The 18,761-nt window shown below is 49.6% G+C and overlaps 1 protein-coding gene across 3 annotated transcripts in view; it reads left to right on the top strand.

Moving 5' to 3' along the window:
* FGD4 (FYVE, RhoGEF and PH domain containing 4) overlaps positions 1-18,761 on the top strand; it is a 136,406-nt gene that overhangs the window by 83,948 nt on the left and 33,697 nt on the right. Inside the window, exons 2-4 of one of the 3 annotated variants that reach the window (XM_058655653.1) lie at positions 4,620-4,772; positions 9,814-9,997; positions 13,127-13,631. In XM_058655653.1, coding sequence (XP_058511636.1) covers positions 4,620-4,772; positions 9,814-9,997; positions 13,127-13,631 — 842 coding nt within the window. Of the gene's footprint in view, positions 1-4,619; positions 4,773-9,813; positions 9,998-13,126; positions 13,632-14,822; positions 15,056-15,157; positions 15,430-18,761 lie in introns of those variants that run through there. The other 2 variants (XM_058655652.1, XM_058655651.1) reach the window with 2 other exon arrangements.

Consider the following 18,761-nt stretch of genomic DNA (forward strand, 5'->3'; position numbering starts at 1 on the left):
TGCGTGTGCGAGGGCTCTTTCCGCATTGGAGATGCCTTAGAAGTGTAATTGTGGGGTCTAAAGGACTCCCGTAAACTCACCATCAGATCTTTGCTGAGGTTCATGTGGTTTGATGGTCATTGTAGGGAATTCACTCAGCTCAAGCAGTGCGGGGGAACTGTTTGAAATGATGCTGCACTCAGCTCTTGCTCCAGGCCCACAGTCCTGTCCTAGGCTTCAGAACACATCAGAGGAACATACAGAACACATACAGAACACATACAGCACACCGTGCATCAGCAACATGGGGAGCCCACGTAGCTCTCAGGAGGAGGGGACCATGAAAATGGTGTTGTTTAAAGGTTGATTTATGTATTTGAAAGGGCAGTAAGAGAAATTTTTCCATAGTTTAGTTCATTGCCCAAATGGCTGTGACAGCCAGCTGGGAGCTGGGAGCTGCTTCCTGACCTCCTACATGAGTGGCAGGAACCAGGGACTTGGACTGTCGTCCACTGCTCTCCCAGGCACATTAACTAGAAGCTGGATCCAAAGTGGAGCAGATGGGGACTTGAACCAAGGCCCGTATCCAGAGCCAGCGTTACAGGCAGTAGCTTAACTCACTGTGCTATAATGCCGGCCCCTCCTCCGTGAAGTTCAAATTATTTCAAATTAATTATTTTTTTTAAAGTGCATCTCTGTACTGCTTGACAATGTGCTGCTTAGAAAATCATCTCCCAAGCCCAGCGCCGTGGCCTAGCAGCTAAAGTCCTCACCTTGTATGTGCTGGGATCCCACATGGGCGCCGGTTCTAATCCCGGTGGTCCCTCTTCCCATCCAGCTGTGGCCTGGGAAAGCAGTTGAGGACGGCCCAAAGCCTTGGGACCCTGCATCCATGTGGGAGACCCGGAAGAGGCTCCAGGCCCCTGGCTTCGGATCAGGACAGCTTTGCGGGTACTTAGAGAGTGAATCGTCGGATGGAAGATCTTACTTTCTGTGTCTCCTCCTCTGTGTGTGTGCCTTTCCATTAAAAATAAATAATCTTTAAAAAAGAAAGAAAATCATCTCCCTTTCGGAAACCACTTTTGCCTTCTTCGAGAGATGCTCCTGCCCTGAGGGTTGGCATCTGTCAATCTGTGCCAGCCTGGGAATTTGGTGTAGCTGAGAACAAGGTGCCAGCCTGGGAATTTGGTGTAGCTGAGAACAAGGTTATGGACGGGCAAGGCTGCATAATCAGGTCCATGAATGAGATTATAAAGACGAGATCTGGGTGTCTGGGAAGAATGAAACCAGAGTGGCCTCTCCTTTTGAACAGGAGGCCAAAAAGAGGGTGCAAGTTTAGCATGTGAAAAGTTGGTCAAGAATGATTTCTGGCACAAAGTTTGGTGAATCAGCAGAGTCACCTTCCCCAGCCGGGAGGATTACTTACCATTCAGAAGTGGGACAGGAGGTGTGATTGCCAAGATGCAAGGTCCTGGGAAGAAAGGTGAGCCCTACAGCGCCCCTTGCAGTTAGAACAGAGAGGTTTCTGAATTTCGGGGGTGAGACTGGATTCCCTGAAGTTAACTCATGTCTAGCCATTCCCCTAAAGGCAGCACCAGCAAACACAGTTGAATCACCCAAAGAGAAACTACAAAATTGCCTAGACCCAGTGACTACAAAGTATTTAAATACTAACCGTGTGGGGCTGGGTCCATGGCCTGAGATGGCAGAACCCCACATGGTGCCGGCTTGAAACCCAGCTCCCCTACCTCTAATCCAGCTCCTTGCTGCTACCTCTGGGAAAGCAGCAGAAGATGGCCCAAGTACTTGGGCCCCTGAACCCACATAAGAAAGCTCAGAGAAGCTCCTGGCTCCCGACTCTGGTCTGACCCAGCTCTGGCAATTTTGGCCACTGGAGAGTGAATCACTGGATAAAAGATCTGTCTCCATCTTCCTTTCTCAACTCTACCTTTTAAATAATTGTTTTAAAAGATCTCAGAGGGTGGGGGTAGGGGAAGTGTTTAAACACTGGTTCATTCTGTGACCCAAAAGTCTGTTTAATTACAAATCACTCCTCCTAGTTCCCATTTATAGTTGGAATTGTAGCGCCCCTGTCGTCGTGTATTTGTGACAGGTGACCCAGCTGGCTGCATTCGGGGCCTCGGCGAGTGTAAGTGGGCTGAGCCCAGCTCCACAGGCAGCCCTGACTCTGCTTGTCTCTGAGACGCCAGCCGGCCAGCTCATCACGAAATGCTCATTGTCAACGGACAGCCTTCACCCTGACAGGTTTGTCCTACGCTTGTGGTCAGTGTGCTTTTCCTGTAATGGGCCGGAGAAGTGAATATTTTTGGCCTTGTAACCACATGGGGTCTCTGTTGTATATTGCTCATTGCTTAAAAAAAAAAAGAAAGAAAGAAAAACCAACAGCCAGTTAAAGCTAGACGTGTTCTCTGTATCCCTCCCTCTCCACGGGTTTGGAAGCTTGCTTGAAACAGTCATGTGGAAATGAATCTGGCTGTGGGTTTATTGGCACATCCATAAATCTATCATCATGGCTTTGATGGGATTATAAGAAGGTGGGCGTGGGGTTGATTTTCTCCCCCCCCCCCCCCCCGCTTCCTCGCCCCTCCTTTGATTGAAAGGCAGAATTGTAAAGCCTTGCATCTCTGCCCACATGGCTGCAGGGACCAGGCTGAAGCAGGGCGCCAGGCTCTGCATACAGGCCTTCCCCCCCGCTGGCAGGAGCCCAAACACTTACTTGAGTCTTGCTTTGCTGCTCTCTCAGGTACATTAGCAGGGACTAGAAGTAGAGCAGCCAAGACTCAAACTAGTGTGCATGTGGGATACTGGTGTTGCAAGCCGTGTGGTCCCTTGATGCCTCTTCTTGTGTGTCAGGTGCTGGTCCGTGTTCTGAAGCCTCGGCTTGGTCTCCTTGAATCCCCTCCCCCCGCTGCGCCCCCTGGAGTTGGGTCGCTGCTCGGTCATGTGGTTGTACTCGTGGCTTTCGGTAGCTGCCTGAAGTCTGTCCTCCCTTGGACCCCAGCAGGTGGCCTAAGCCGTCCGGCAGTTCCTGCAGGCAGTGTCCACAGGCCCTGAGGGGCCAAGTGGTGGCATGATGGGGCGTTAGGAGTGTGTGAGTTCACACTTGAAGATGTGAACGTCTGCCTCCTGTTTACATTGTAATACTCTGCCGAGGGTTCTTCAGTCAGTGCTTCAGTTGCGCAGCACTTCCTCCAGCTGGCACATAAACCGCGTTGGCGGAAGGCTGTCTAATGCAAACCCTGTTGCCCGGGGTCTAAGTGCTGGCTTTCTGACGACATCGCAGACAAGAGCTGCTGCAAGCGACAATATTTTCTAAAATCTGTTCCAAGGTGAATTTTAGGGGAGCACAACAAATCGGGTAGAAGCGTCCTTTTATTAATTGCTTGGATTAACAGAGGATTTTTTTAAATTCAAAATAATGCTTTTAAAAATTTTGGCAAGTCCTATTTTTAGATATTTGAATTCTGCAAAAAGTGATGTGCTTTGTTTCTTAACAAAACAGTAGTCTCTTAAGTGGCAAACTTTGACTCCTTGCAGTGATTTCCTGGTGAAGATTTTACTTTTTGTTTTTACACAATTCTTTTAGAAGATTTTTAAAAATGATTTGAAAGGCAGCGTTAGAGAGGCAACGACAGAGGTCTTCTTCATTTCCTTCCTTCCTTCACTCGCGGGAGCCTGCATCTCCATGCAGCTGTCCCCCGTGGGTACAGGGATCCAGGACGTGGGCCATCCTCTGCCACCTTCAAAGATGCACAGGTGGGAGGCACCACGAGGACCTGAATCCAGCGCTCTGATACCAGAGGCCAGCATCACCTATGGCCACTTAACCCACACTGCCACCATGCCGACCCCAAACTTTTTTCTCTTAAGCCAAGTTCAGTTCTGTTGTTAATATCACCACATCAACCAGAAGGGAAGGAAATGTGTTACATGTGTGAGAGAAAATGCTGATATATGACTTCTTGCCGCAGGCCGATCTCTCCCCTTTTAGTCTGTGTCACATGGTGTATTTCAGAGTTGCTTTAAAGAGCATTTTGGGGGTTCTGTGTTCTAAGCGCTTATGGCAATATTATCCACATAATGTCACCATTCTTCCCTTGGAAAGCGCGGGTCACTCTTAGCCTGTTGTGGTGGTCACGTGGAACCGAGTCAGGCCTGGTTGAGGGGGTGTGTGCACATGTGGGCGTGTGTCCGCGGCTAATGGAGCCGTTCTTGCAGCGCCCCCTGGTCAGCTGTCATGTCTGCTTACGCTTTTGTTCTGTTGAGTCGCTGAATGACTAGGGGCTGACTGGACAGGCAAAGGAATGCTTTTGACGGATTAGTGCCGGGCCTCCCTGCATCCTGCCCTGCCCGTGGCCCTGGGAGGAAAGGCCCAACGGGTGTGCGGCAGGCGCCTGTCAGCATGCGCCGTGAGGTCTCTAAAACAGATGGCATGAGATCTTCCCCAGGAAACCCCTGTGTCAAGGCCAACACACGTCGGGAGAGCCTGGCCAGGCCCAGGCCTGGAACAGAGCCTGGGTTTGTTTCCCGGGCTCGGCAGATGCCTCCCTTAGCAGCCAGTGGTGTGCCCAGCCTCCACGCTGACCCGCCCTCTCCTGTCCTCTCTTGCGCTCCTGCAGGTACCAGCACCTATCCAAAGATCGCCATAGCCCTGCCTGGTTTGACAAGCAGCACTGCCACTCTGGTTGATGGCCGCCTACGTGATGACGAGGTCTGGGGGATAAATGGGAGGACACCAGCGAAGCGCACGGCCCCAAGTCCAAAGCCACAAGGTAGGACTGCTGCTTCCGAGATGGGTGGTGGGCAGTGGCAAGTGGTTGGCTGGCAGAACACCGACCACGGGGAGCGGGGAAAGGGAAGGGTTAGATGTCGTGTTTTTCAGGGTCTTAGCTGTGAGCCCTCACCGGCTCTGCTCCTAGCAGTGGCCACATTCCTCCCTCAAGGTCCTTGTTCTGTGGCTGACACGTGGGATATGGCTGCAGGTGCTGAAGGCGAGGCCCTTTGATGGGTCCCAGGGCCACTCGGGCTCACTCTGGCTGCGGGCTGAGTTTCTTCCTCGTAGATTTCCATTCATAATGGATGCTAAGCCCCCAGCCAAGAGACAATCGCTGGGCATGTTCAGTGTTGCTGCACTTCGGAAGAACGAATCTGTTTCAGTTGGGGTGTTTTTCGTCTCTTCCTGGTTCTTGCAAGGAAAAACGTGTGATCAGAACATACTCTGAAAGAGCTGGTGCTATTTAGAGTTCTCTGTTGCAAGGATTCCTGGAAGAATCCTTTTATTGAACACGTTTTAAATGGCACATTCGTGTGTATGGCTGCTGGACTTTGGTTCCTGCTATCTTAGCTGTTTTCGTGGAATACAGCGTGTGGCTCTCGAGAGATACCAACCGACTTGGGCTTCAGGAAGACTGGTCACTTCCCCTGAGCGGACTGTCCCCCTCTGGGCCCTACCTCTTCCTGTAACTTGCTGTGTAAATAGAAGTATCAAACTCATTTCAGCCCTATATTAAGCCACTAATGTTGGCAAAATGCAGAATTCTGGCTTGTTGGGCCTCAGCTGCCCGAGAGCCTGTAGGAGGTTGGAGGTTCTGCCACATGACTGCCAGGAGCGGATGCCATCCTGGGGGGCACAGCCCAGGCTTCCTTCTGTCATTCATGGGCTGAATGTGGAAGCCGGCACCTCAGTGTGCTTACCGAGCCAGGGACCCGCAGGGATCACACTTGACTTTAATGTGGATTGTCAACCCTGTATTGGAATTCAAACCTATATTCCCTTCCTACCCTAAAAAAGAGTTCATTTATACGTAATTTTCTGTAACTATAAGGAATATTTCCAGATATTAAAGGAGTCACAAAGAACTTTGCTCTTTTTCCTGCTCCTGCCCTGGCACCATCATTCATTGTTCAGCCTATCCGTGGCACCTGTCGTACAACTTCGTCCTTGCCTGAGATGTTTTACGTTCCTCTGTCTCCATGCATTTGCACTTCTATAACAAAATCCATATAATGGGTAGCTGCTAAAAATAGACATTTATTTCTCACAGTTCTGGAGGCTAAATAGCCCACGGGCAAGTCCACAGGCAGGTTTAGCGTCCAGGGCCTCTCTGGCCATCTCGGCGCTCAGGCTCATTGCTGGCAGGTGCAGGTCTCGTGGGCCTTTAATAAAGCCGTTTATCCCATGACCTGGTGCTCTCCCTCAGCCCCCATCACTTCGTACCATCATCTTGGGATGAGGATGTCCCAGCTTTATTTCCTTTTCCTCATTCACTACAATCTGACCCACTCTAGAATTGGCACTTTGTTTTGTCCTGTATTTTCCATTACTGTGTCCTTTCCCATACCACCTAGCAGATCTTCAATTACTGTGACCTACTGCCACCTTTATTGCAACCCTTTTCTATTGTTGAAAATATTGTTATTATTTGACAGTTAGAGAGGGAAGGAGAGAGATCGTGCACCTGTTGGTTCACTCCCCAGATGGCCACAGTAGCCAAGACTGAGCCAGGCCACAGCCAGGCACCAGGAATTCCATCTGGATCTCCCATGTGAGTGGAAGAAACCCATATGCTTGGGACATCTCCCACTGCTTTCCCAGGCTAGTGCAGGGAGCTGGATCAGAAGTGGAGCAGCCACAACACAAGCAGGGTGCAGGTTATAAGCAGTGGCTTTATCCTCTATGCCACAGTGCCAACCCCTCTGCTTTTCTTTAAAAATTTTTGAATATTTATTTTTTTATTGCAAATTCAGATATATGATTCACTCCCAAAGTGACCACCATGGCTGGTGCTGCACTGATCCAAAGCCAGGAGCCAGGAACTTCCTCCAGGTCTCCCACACGGATGCAGGGTCCCAAGGCTTTGGGCCGTCCTTGACTGCTTTCCCAGGTCACAAGCAGGGAGCTGGATGGGAAGTGGGACCACCGGGATTAGAACCGGCGCCCATATGGGATCCTGGTGCATTCAAGGCGAGGACTTTAGCTGCTAGGCCACAGCGCCGGGCCCTGTTCTTTAAAATTTAACATGGTGCCAGGCAGCAGTAGTCATCCTAGACACAAAGCTCTTAGTATTGTAAGGTTAGCTTCTGAGTAGATTAGACACTGTGTCAGCTGAAGTTTTTCTTATTTTCATTTTTGTATGAAAGGCAAGGGCAGATTAAGATCCTCCGTCCTCTGATTCACTTCCCAATACATCAGCCTGAGCTGGACCAGGTCAAAGCCAGGAGCCTGGAACTCCGTCTGGCTCCCCACATGGTTGGCTGGCCCCGAAGTACCCCAGCAGTCAGCTGCCACCTCCCGGGATGCACTTAAGCAAGAAGCTGGATTGGCAGTGGAATGAATGGGACTCAGACCCAGACACTCTGAAATGGAACACAGAATCCCAAGCAGTGATTAAACTGCTGCCGCACACACCTGCTGATGTTTAGTGATTCAGGGACCAGTGACAAGTGTTCCTCACATATTGGTTGGGAGAAGGTTTCTTTAATTTCTGCATGCATAGGAAGCTTGGAGCTTTGTCCAGGTCTCTGTGAACTAGATGCAGGGTTCCAGGGACTTGGGCCATAAGTTGGTGAGAAGTGGTGCAGCCAGGACATGAACCAGCACCCAAATGGCTTGCCAGAACTTGCAGGTGGAGGATTAGCCTGTTGAACCACTGCACCAGCCACTAAATGAATCTTGAAAAAACAAAATTATAAACTTTGCAGAAATACCTATTATGACAAAACTATGCACAGAATCTGATGCTTTGTGTGCCAGTGCAAGTTTTTCAGCCGTATTTCCCGTGATCTCAAGCTTGCCAGTATACCCAGTTCCTGCCTGTCAACATCTTTGTACCCTTTGATGTAACATTAATTAGTTCCTCTTTGTATTTCAAAAATTTACCATCCTGCAAATATTTCCTGTAAATATGATTGTGATCAAAGAAGCTCCAGCCTTGTGGAGGTAAAAGCCTTGTAAGTCTGTAATAAATTTCATGTTTTGATCTTTTTTATTACTACTAACTATTCTTATTACTACTAACTACTACTATTGCATAACACATTACTAGATTCTCTTTGGAGAAAGCAAGCATAATTTAGATTGGGCAAGACAGTCACTTGTGTTTTTTGGGTATCTCCCACTGACTGGTGTGTCCTAACTAAGGGATGTTTGGTGAACAAACTCTAGAGAGAGTTGAATTGAGCGCAAAGCATTATAATGAACAAAATCAGTGTTCCAGTTTGCAGCATTAAAGTTATTCCTAATGTGATTTTTATTTTTTAATGGAAATTTTTTTTTTAGGTTTTGTTTATTTCTCACAAGAGTTTTTTGCTGTAAAATTTACAAGTATCACACTGACTTAAACCGGAAGCATATGATATCATTTCCTGCTGACCCTATCTTAAACACGCCGTTGATGTAGAATGAGACATCCCATTTTCTGTTCATACTTTCCTGTGTGCATTGTACTGAGACACAAAAGTGGATTCACTGCTCCCCTCCTCGCAAACTGAAATGGGCCTCTCTCCTTGTCTGTGGTCAAACGGGAGCTGGCACTGAGGGCATCTAGACCAGCGAGCATCTGGCTACTGCATGCCCAAGGGAGAGAGTGGACCACCAGGCTGATCTCCAGCTGGGGAAGGGGGCGTGTGAGTGCAGGGACCCATGGTGCCTCTCCCTTCTTCCAAAATGTGGGATCAGGGTGTGAACTACGAGAGATGACTGTGGAGGGATTCCAGTGTAGATGGCACACTCGCGCTCTGTTTCCTCATCAGCCATCAGCTTTGGAAACGGTGCAGAGTACAGTATTTGGCACGGGAAGGGGTCACTGTGAGTGGAGTGGAAGCCTTGCTGGCTGGCATGTGGTTTGTGGCACATTGATGCGAGCCAGCTGGGAGCATGCGGCCGCAGCAGAACTCTCCCCCAGCTCAGCTCTCCTTGCTTCGTTGGTGCTGGGCAGCAGGAGGAGCCCTGTGCGGGTCACAGCCCCAATGGCCCCATCAGGCCCTTCATCTTTCCCACTCAGCCTTTATCCACGTCACATGCAAATGATGACGCCTCCTACAAGGACTGTCAAGTGCAAACTTTTATGCAAAATCAGATGAAATGAAATGATTCTAGTAAATGGGATGAGGCTGGAAAATATACTTTTGAAACATTTATTTGAAAGAGTTACAGAGAGGGATCTTCTGTGCACTGTTTACCACCCCTCCCCCAGATGCCCACAACAGCCAGGGCTGTCTGGGTCTCCCACGTGGGTGCAGGGGCCCAGATGCTTGGGCCATCTTCCACTGCTTTTCCCATGTCTTAGCAGGGAGCTGACTGGAAAGTGGAACAGCCGGTGCTCCATCCAATGCTCATATGGGATGCTGGCCTCACAGGCAGTGGCTTTACCCACTATGCCACAATGCCAGACCTGGAAAGATAGTATATTAACATTATATTCCTGCATTTTGTTGCTTTATTGGCTTATATGTTGTTTCAATAGTAATTCTGGGTCCTGCTGTATCTGTTACTGCTGTTGGGGGAACAGTTTGTGACAAACAGTGTCTCTGGGTCCAGTTTAGCCATTCTCTATGTGGGTGACTTCTGTGTTATTCCAATAGCATTTGATTCGTTGATGTTCAATCATCTTATGTGTAATGACTGAAATTGAAAGAACGCTTTAATTTGGAAATGAGATCTCCACAGAACATGCAGCAAATGTCCCAGACAAGTCAGAATTGGCAGGTTAGGGTTCCGTTTCCATTCCCAGTAGTTGGGTGCAGCTGCAGGTGCGTGCGCCCGGCTCGGAGGGGTCTGTCAGTGACATCTCGCATGCTCTTCTGTTTCTGCAGTGCCTCCAAAGCCGTTACACCTGCAGAGGTTTCCTTCGCCTAATAGACCCCAAATCCCCAGGCAGAAGGCTTTATCTAGTGCACAGCCGAGGATGGACGACGTGAAACCTGCCTCAGCTTCGTGCGTCTCGAAAGAAAAGCCCAGCAAGGTGTCCGACCTCATCAGTCGCTTTGAAGGAGGCAGGTAAGAGCGACTCCTCCGTGGGAGAAGGCGGAGGGAGGATGCATGGAGTGTTCAGAGATCAGCTGCTAGAATCCCAGGGGCTGCACTCTGCAGGCATTCCCCTTCTGCCTTGTGTGTGACAGGCCTTGAGAAAGAGTGTGCCTTTGCAATAGGTTCCTGTCTATGTTGCACTGCCCCCCTCCCCAGGCCACCAGCCTGTGCTCTCCTGCTGATTCTTTGTGTGTCACTCTGTGGATGTCCCTCCTCGGGGGCCATCTGTTGACCACTGAATGTCTGGGGAAAGGGACGGAAGTTCCTCTCTTTGTCTCTTCCTCAATGGCTTTGTGACTGTGGCTGCTGTGTTCTGCCTGGGGCCCTCTCTTCTTCCTAACTTATTTGATCTCCTGTGGGCGTCCGTACCCATTCCATGCCTGCGTCCCTCCTCAGCGCATCCTCACCTGATGGTGGGCTTTGCCATGAGATACTGTCAGTAAACAGACGTGGGTGAAGTGACATGTAGTTCTCCCTGGAATGTAAAAGCAAACCCACAGATGCTGCTTTCCCACTTGGAAGTCCTTCACCGGCTGGCGGGGGGGATGTCCCGGGGCCATGGTTTTAGCTGCTGCTTGAGCTGCCTGAATCCTGTGTCACAGTGCTTGGGGCTGAGTGTCCACTTCTGACGAGCCCCTCTAATGCTCCTGGGCGCCTCCCAGCCGCAGGGCTTCGGTTCCTGTCACTCCTGTGGCAGGTCTGCATGGAATGTCTGGCTTCAGCCTGGCCCAGCCCTGAATGTGTTGGGCGTTTGGGGAGTTAACCAGTGGATGGGAGAGCTCGCTCTCCTCTGTGTGGTCTGCTTTTCAAATATATTTAAATGGGCCCGGCAGCGTGGCCTAGCGGCTAAAGTCCTCGCCTTGAACGCCCCGGGATCCCATATGGGTGCCGGTTCTAATCCCGGCAGCTCCACTTCCCATCCAGCTCCCTGCTGGTGGCCTGGGAAGGCAGTTGAGGACGGCCCAATGCTTTGGGACACTGCACCCGCGTGGGAGACCCGGAAGAGGTTCCTGGTTCCTGGCATCGGATCAGCACGTATTGGCCCGTTGTGGCTCACTTGGGGAGTGAATCATCAGACGGAAGATCTTCCTCTCTGTCTCTCCTCCTCTCTCTGTATATCTGACTTTGTAATAAAGAAAAAATAAATAAATAATAAATTAAAAAAACCAAATATATTTAAATATTTTTTTTCTTAAACACCCTCATTTGTGTTTCTAGAAGCTTTGGATATATCTGCCATCACTGGCTTAGTAAAAAAAATTATCTGAAGGATTTTGCTTCTAGTTCTCACCAAGAGATGGTGCTTAACTGCACAGACCCCTCCTCCATCACAGAGGGCAAGTCTCTCTATGAATATTCGGCAGCATTTGGTGATCGTATTTGTTTATAAAATTTATAATGAAATCATATTTTGGAAATACGTTCAGAGCACCCGGGACTTGTGACCCAGCACAGATCTGCAGTGTCCCTGATTTAAAATGAAGCTAAATGTAGTTCCATCTTCTAGAACAATGTGATTTAGAAGACTGTCTTCATTTTTCACTCCCAATCAATTGCAGGAACTTCGGTCATAAATATTTAAGCTCCAGCATCTCCCCTCTCAAGGAGGTTTATGAAATGCTTTGACTGTCTTACATCTTAGCCATCTCCACTAGAGTCATTGAATCTCATTATAAATGCTTTCTGGCTGCTTGGCTCAGTTGATGCACTAGGGGCAGAGGCAAGCTCCTGCTATCGGTGGGTTGCACGGGCCGTGCCCTGTGTGTGCAGAGACCCGAGCCCAGGACCCTGTGCTGTGCTGCCCAGCATCCTCGGCTCCCCGGTGCTGTGTGAAGGGCTCAGGACTGCAAGGCCTGGCTGTCTGTGCGTATGGCCTTGGGGTCTCCGCTGCAGGGGAGAGGTGCCTGTGTGGGCACGGCTGCTAACAGAGCATTGTCTGCAGCAGCGTGACAGGTGACAGTGGCTCTTGACAAGCTGCCACCGGAACGGCCCGGCCCCGAGAGCAGGTGGATTGATGAGTGCTGTCTTCGGTCTGTCAGACTTGTCAGGGAAACTTGTGTTGACTTTTCAGTGACGTCCAGGTGTCTGCAGGATGGTGTTTTCCCGGCTTCACCTGGCACTTTTGTGGAAAGGTGGCAGAGCACCTGGCTGCATGCTCACAGGACCCCAACAGACCAGGCGGCCGGGGCCTTACCTGCACGTAGGAGCTTTGCTCTGAGCTGCATTATTTGATTAAGATTGATGATTTGAAGCAAGTAGATTTGTTTTGTTTTGTTTTTACTGTGGTTTCCATGCCCTCCCCACCCCGGCCCTTTCGGTCTGAGGATTCCAGCTGTAACACTGCTCTGTGGACCCGGGCGTTGATTTTTCCCAGGATCACAGAGGAGCCGACAGCTTCACTCCCCAGTTACAGCTCCCAGGGTCTCTAGGCTCTGCTTCAGCTGCTGCTTTGTCCAACCCCTGATCCACCTGTCCATTCCCGGCACTGCCCCTCCATGATACCAGAGAGAGCACCAGATCTTGCAGCACCTGGGGCCGGGCCACGCCCAAGCTGGGAGCTGGAAACTCAGTCCTGGTCTAGCACGTGGCCGCCAGAGCCTGCCGCTGGGCTACCCCTGCTGTTCTCCAAGTTCTGACCTGCGGAGTTTTGATCACTGTCTCACTGGTGAAGAGATTGGCAAAGGTCAGAGGGCACACTAGGACACTGTTGCAATGTTTGAATACAGTGTTTGAGAATATATTCTGCTTTCCAAATAAAAGTAAGCTTTTGCTTTCTAGCCTGTTCATCGCTTGAGGGCTGGTTAGAATTGTTTTCAAAATGTTGAAGTTAAAATCTCAGGGAAAGATTTTAATACACATGAGTGTGTCTTGACTAACTAGTCACACATCTTGCACAGCCCAAGGAAATGTTCCAGGCCCACTGGGCGAGGTTCAGGCACATCGTTAACTGTGGACAGCTTTCCAGGAGGGATACTTGAGTCAAACTTGGGGGTGGGGAGGGAACCATGAAATGTCCCATTGAACTGGAATAAGCATGTCTTCATTCAAGAACTTTCCCATGCTGATATTTTCATGATGCTTTTCTGTTTTATCTTGTAGCGCCTTATCAAATTGTACTGATGTGAAGAAAGATGCTGCTGTGACCCCGAATGCTCCCCGAACCCCAGCACGACACGGGCTGACGGCCTCCCCTCCACAACAGCAGCTCTCCCGGCTCCCACTCCACCCACAGGGCAGCGGTGCGGCTTACACTCAGGCTGCCCAGACCTGTGTGCCTAATGGCGTGATGGCAGTGCAGAGCCAGATGGAGGGCGAGGAGGACAAGGCAGTCCCCCTCAGCCCCGACGCACCTGCCCAGCCTTCCCAGCCCTCGCTTGACACGCACATGGTGAACGGAGAGGGAGCCTGTGCAGCCCTGGGCCCCGCGTCACCTGCACCCGACGACTGTGACGGGAATGCTTCGGAAGGCAATGGCGGGACTCCGGGCAACGGCCCCCAGCTCCCCGTGGCCGGAGGGGCGGAGCTGGAAGCCAAGGCACAGGAGAGGGAAAACGAAGACAGCCCTGTTGAGCCGGAGCAGCTGGAGCAGCCCCCCGAGCTGAAGGTAAAGCCTGGGGCTAGACGGGCGCTGTGCACTGTGCCGGGCACTGGGGTAGGCACGGAGCCTGATGCCACTGGCATTTCCCCTCCTCCTCAGGGAGCTCTTTCTCTTGGGTAGCTTCTGTCGATGTCTTTGTTGGCATTTCAGGAATCAGAACAGTAAAGGCTTGGTGGTAGGGGAAACAGACATGTGTGGTTGTCTTGTGGGAAGAGAACGTTCCTGGCTGGGGCAGGGGCGGTGCTGCACACCCCACATGTAAGGTGTGAGAGCATGTTTCAGCAGCTTATCCGGTTAAAGGAATAGCACACTTGGAAGCCACATTTGCCACCTGCTACTTGCACGGCGGCACCAGGAAGCGTTCTCCAGCGGCTCGGCAGCTCATGCTGATGGCTCTCGGCTTTTCGTTTGTCCTGTTTCCCAGCTGCTTCCCCGTCTCCTTTACATGGTGTAGTCAAGGCGTGAGAAGGGTACTTGAAGATCATCCGAGCTTAGCAGCTTTACAGGAGGAGGAAGGCTCCTCTTCTGTGGTCTCACTCACAGGCCCGGGACTGACCCCAGGCCTCTGCTGGGTCCCTGATGGCGACAAGTCACAAAACAAATGGACGAGAGGCAGGAAACTGTGCGTGTATGCACCAGCCCCAGATAGAACTCCCGAGAGCGGCTTGACTGGCAAACTCCCCGGTTCACATCCTGTCTAAGGAGGACGTGGACCTGGGAGAGGTGCACGAGCAGAGTCTCAGCTCAAGGCTGACTGGCAACGTACGTCGGGGCACCACAGAGGCCACAGAAAAGGGGAAGTAAACATTGGCACTTATTTTGCTGCAAAATTATTTTGAAATTCACGTGGATTTCTCTTTTTTCATAATATGCATTTTGCACATATTATGGAAAAGGTGGAGGTGGGAACCAATGTTGGCACAGTAGATTAAGCCACTGCCTGGCGACACTAGTTGGAGTTCCAGCTACTCCACTTTCATTGCTGCTTTCTGCTATGACCTCTGGGAAAACAGCAGAAGACGGCCCCAAGGAGCCTGGGCCTGTGCCTCGCACACGGGCGACCAGGGTGAGCTCCAGGCGCCTGGCTCTGTCCACGGAGCTCCGGCTGCCACGGTTACTGGGACATAGACCAAGAGCTGCACCATCTCACTCTCTGTTTCTCCCTGTAACTGTGCCTTTCAAATAAGAATAAATATTTGAGGGGGAAAAATGCACCATAACAAACTCACAGTTTTAAATTCCTTTTTTCCACAGATTTTTAAAAAATTCCTTTCATGTTCGTAATTATGTCACAGCAAAAACCTGAAACAGTCATGGCAGGTTTGTCAGGAGAGTGCTTTGGGATTACTGATATGGTTTTCACAAAACCCTTGGGATTTCTTGGATCCGAGTCGCAACGGAAGTCCCATCATGAATTTTCCTTAAAATAGGTGCGTGTTTTTACAAGTATGACTGAAGTGAAATCAGCCTTATGATGCAATTTTCACTAACCCTTAAAAAAAAAAAAATGCCAGGTGAAAAGGAGTCTGTAGTTTTCTTCCAGCTCGTGAGTTAATTTTAACTGCTGACTGTTCAGCAGGGAAAGTTTAAATACGGAAGTGGGTTGGAGAGAATGAGTCACCCTTGGTAACATGATCTAAAGCGGTTAGGAAACAGCCCAGTGGCAGAAGGAGCTCGCTGTGTCTGGTCACTCTGCTGCAGGGTCCGGGCTCTGTACTCGAACCATGGTGAAAGGAGGAGAACATTAGGACCGAGAAGCCAGCCTGCGCTTGGGATGATGCCACCAGCCAGCGAGTATAGACCAGTAAGGGCTGCTACTGTTTCCAAGGGCACTGTCCTGACTGCAGTCACGGGGTGGTGCTGGACGTGTGTCTCGTTGTCTGTTTTCAATGTCTGTCTGTTCTCCTTGAGTCTGGCTTGGTTTGGAAGAGATACAGTAGGACTCGGCTGGGAAACACAGAAGGGCCAGCGGGCTCAGCAGTGGATGGTGTAGGAGGGAGAATGTGCTCTTTGCGAAGTGTTGGTGTGAACCCCACATCCTTGGCAGCTGCAGGGGTGTTTACTGTTGGTCTGCGCTGCCCGTGTGCCCCCCCCCTTGCTGGGCTGAGCCCGGGTGCGTGTCCCTCCCTTATTGCAAAGGCTGACCAAACGTGAGCGATGAGTGCGTTAGTGAGCCTCTTCACTGATTCAGCTAAAGGATGTGAGCTGCGCACAAGCCTGGGGGCAGCAGGTTTCTGCTGCCCTGTGCAGGGGTATTTCCTTGTTGGCATGGCCCTTCCCGCCATCAGCCGCTTCTGAGCCTGCCCAGCATGGTGCGTGTCACAGGCAGAATGGAATATTTTGAGGCTCACTGTGCAGAAAATTGCCAAAGTTGTTCCAGTCATCACAGAACTGGGTGCAGATTTGCATGCGGAAAATCAAATAAGTATTATTTAAACCAGTATTAAATTTAACAGGCATTTCCCTCAGGCCCAGTAGGAGTCACATGATCAAAGAATGAGGGAAAGGAGGTGACCAGTAGAATTATAGCGACGACTGGGGTCTCATGTATAACTGTTATTAATTATTTGGAAACTGACTGGAAAATGAATCTCAACTTGTGAATTTTTCACTGATGATCTGGGAGACTTTTATGAATTGCTTTCATTGGCAATTCTGGGACTCCTGACTCCTTGAAATGGTCTACTTAGCACACTCTGGTAACACTGCACTTTCCCAGGGACCTAGAATATAGTAAGACAGCTCTGTGTACATATATATAGCTCTGTGTGACCTTGAGCTGTTAACTTCAAGGTGAGAACAGTGTCTTTAAACTGAGTTTAATCTTTTGTGTCAGCAGATTAAAAGACTGAAATCTGCAAAAAGGGGAGATATTACAAAGAAATATGTTACAGCAAACATAGTGCAAGGTAATGTTGCTGTATGTGTGTGTATTCCTGTTTGCCTTTGGGGATTACAGGACTAACAGTATCAGAATCCGTGACTGGCTTGCTGAATTGGGGACATCATTAATAACTTAAGCTATATTCAGTGTATTGTTTATGAGACAGGGGAATGGGTCAGTGCATTTGGAATAAATTTTGTTAGAAATGGTTTCACCTTTTCTTGAATTTATAGACCTCAGCAGGTAAGCTTCAGTTGTATAGAAACCCGCTAATGAGCAATGATGCATTGGTAAGGCTGTGTAATGAAAACCTACCTTTATGGTTTCCCAAGCCTTTCATATCTGGAATACATTTTTTTAAAGATTTATTTATTTTATTGGAAAGGCAGATGTACAGAGAGGAGGAGAGACAGAAAGGAAGATCTTCCATCTGATGATTTACTCTCCAAGTGGTCAGAATGGCTGGTGCTGCACCAATCCGAAGCCAGGAGCCAGGAACTTCTTTCTGGGTCTCCCACGCAGGTGCAGGGTCCCAAGGCTTTGGGCCGTCCTCGACTACTTTCCCAAGCCACAAGCAGGGAGCTGGATGGGAAGTGGAGCTGCCGGGATTAGAACCGGCGACCATATGTGATCCTGGTGTGTTCAAGGCGAGTACCTTAACCATTACGCTATCGTGCAGGGCCCTAATACATTTTAACAAGTTTGGTTGCTTGGTTTTTCTCAGATTGAGTCAATGTTTCCTTTTTCTGTATCTCCTGTGGTTAACCATGTAGAAATGCATGGGGCAGGTGTCTGATGGATGCGCAGGTCGGAGGCCTGGGGCAGGTGTTGGATGGATGCGCAGGCCGGAGGCCTGGGGCAGGTGTTGGATACACAGGTCGGAGGCCTGGGGCAGGTGTTGGATACACAGGTCAGAGGCCTGGGGCAGGTGTTGGATACACAGGTCGGAGGCATGGGGCAGGTGTCGGATGCGGCTGGGAATACCCTCGTCCTTCAGAGAGTTGCTGGCTCTGAGTCCTTGCTGCATTTCTGGTCCAGCTGCCACGATGCTCATCCTGGAGGGATGTACTTGGCCATGGCGGAGGCCAGGATGGAGTCTTGGGCTCATGGCTTTGGCCTGGTTGGTCTGGCCTCGCTGCTGTTGGCAATTATGGAATGAGCCAACAGGTGAGAGATGTCACTCTTCATGGTTTTCAGATAGGTTAGTTACTACATGGAACAAATTCATGGAAAATGTTATGAAATATGAATGTGGAAGTGAACTTGAGACTAAAGTTTGTGTAGATAACATCTCTCCGTTTTGGCAACATAAGCTCAAAGTAGTAATGTGTTAAAAGTCAGATAACAATTTTATCAAGATTGTAACGATCACATGAAAAAGATGACCCTTCATGTGACCTAAAATGATAGGAATGAAGAATGAGGGGTGCATGCAGGTGTGACTTAGGGGAACATTAAATGTTCATTTCCTGGTTATGGGTTATTGTTCGTTTTTAATTATTAATTTGCTTATCTGTACGTAAACCATGAGGGATTATAACTGTTATGTGGAAATAAAAATCTTGTCCTGCAGGCAAGAGTCAAATCCAGAAGTAAATTGCCAATAGAAAATTAAGAGCTGTGTGCCAAATTAACTCACTTTTCTTCCTTTCATTTCTGCTCACTGTTCAATTTTCTAAAAAGATTCATTTTATTTGAAAGAATTACTGAGAGACCGAGATCTCCTATCTGCTGGTTCACTCCCTAAATGGCCACAACAGCTGGAGCTGAGCTGATCTGAAGTTACAATCCAGAAACTTCTTCTGGGTTTCCCACGTGGGTGGAGGGCACAAGGTCTTGAGCCATTCATTCCCTTCTGGTTTTCCAGGCCACAGGCAGGGAGCCTGGGTGGGGAAGTGGACAGCTGGGACATGAACCAGTACCCATAGCAAATACTTATGCTGCAGGTCGAGGATTAGTGCACTACATCACCACACCCTCACTCTGCAATTTTTAAGTATTAAAATTGCTGATTAACCTTACTGGCTATACAGTGAGGGGTCAGGTCATCTTAGAGTTAGAACATTTAGTGGTGTACTTCTTTATGCTGGGCAACAAGTTCTGTTTTTTTTAAGTTTTATTTAGGGGTTGGTAACTGTATTCAGTTGGCTAATCCTTAAAGAGACAGAAAGGGAGTGGGAGAAATACCTCCCATCTGCCCACTACTCACATGGCAGCTGTAGCAGTGTCTGGGCCAGGCCTTTGCCAGGAGC

The sequence above is a fragment of the Ochotona princeps genome, chromosome 27 (genome assembly GCF_030435755.1).
Source record: "Ochotona princeps isolate mOchPri1 chromosome 27, mOchPri1.hap1, whole genome shotgun sequence".
Taxonomy (NCBI): domain Eukaryota; kingdom Metazoa; phylum Chordata; class Mammalia; order Lagomorpha; family Ochotonidae; genus Ochotona; species Ochotona princeps.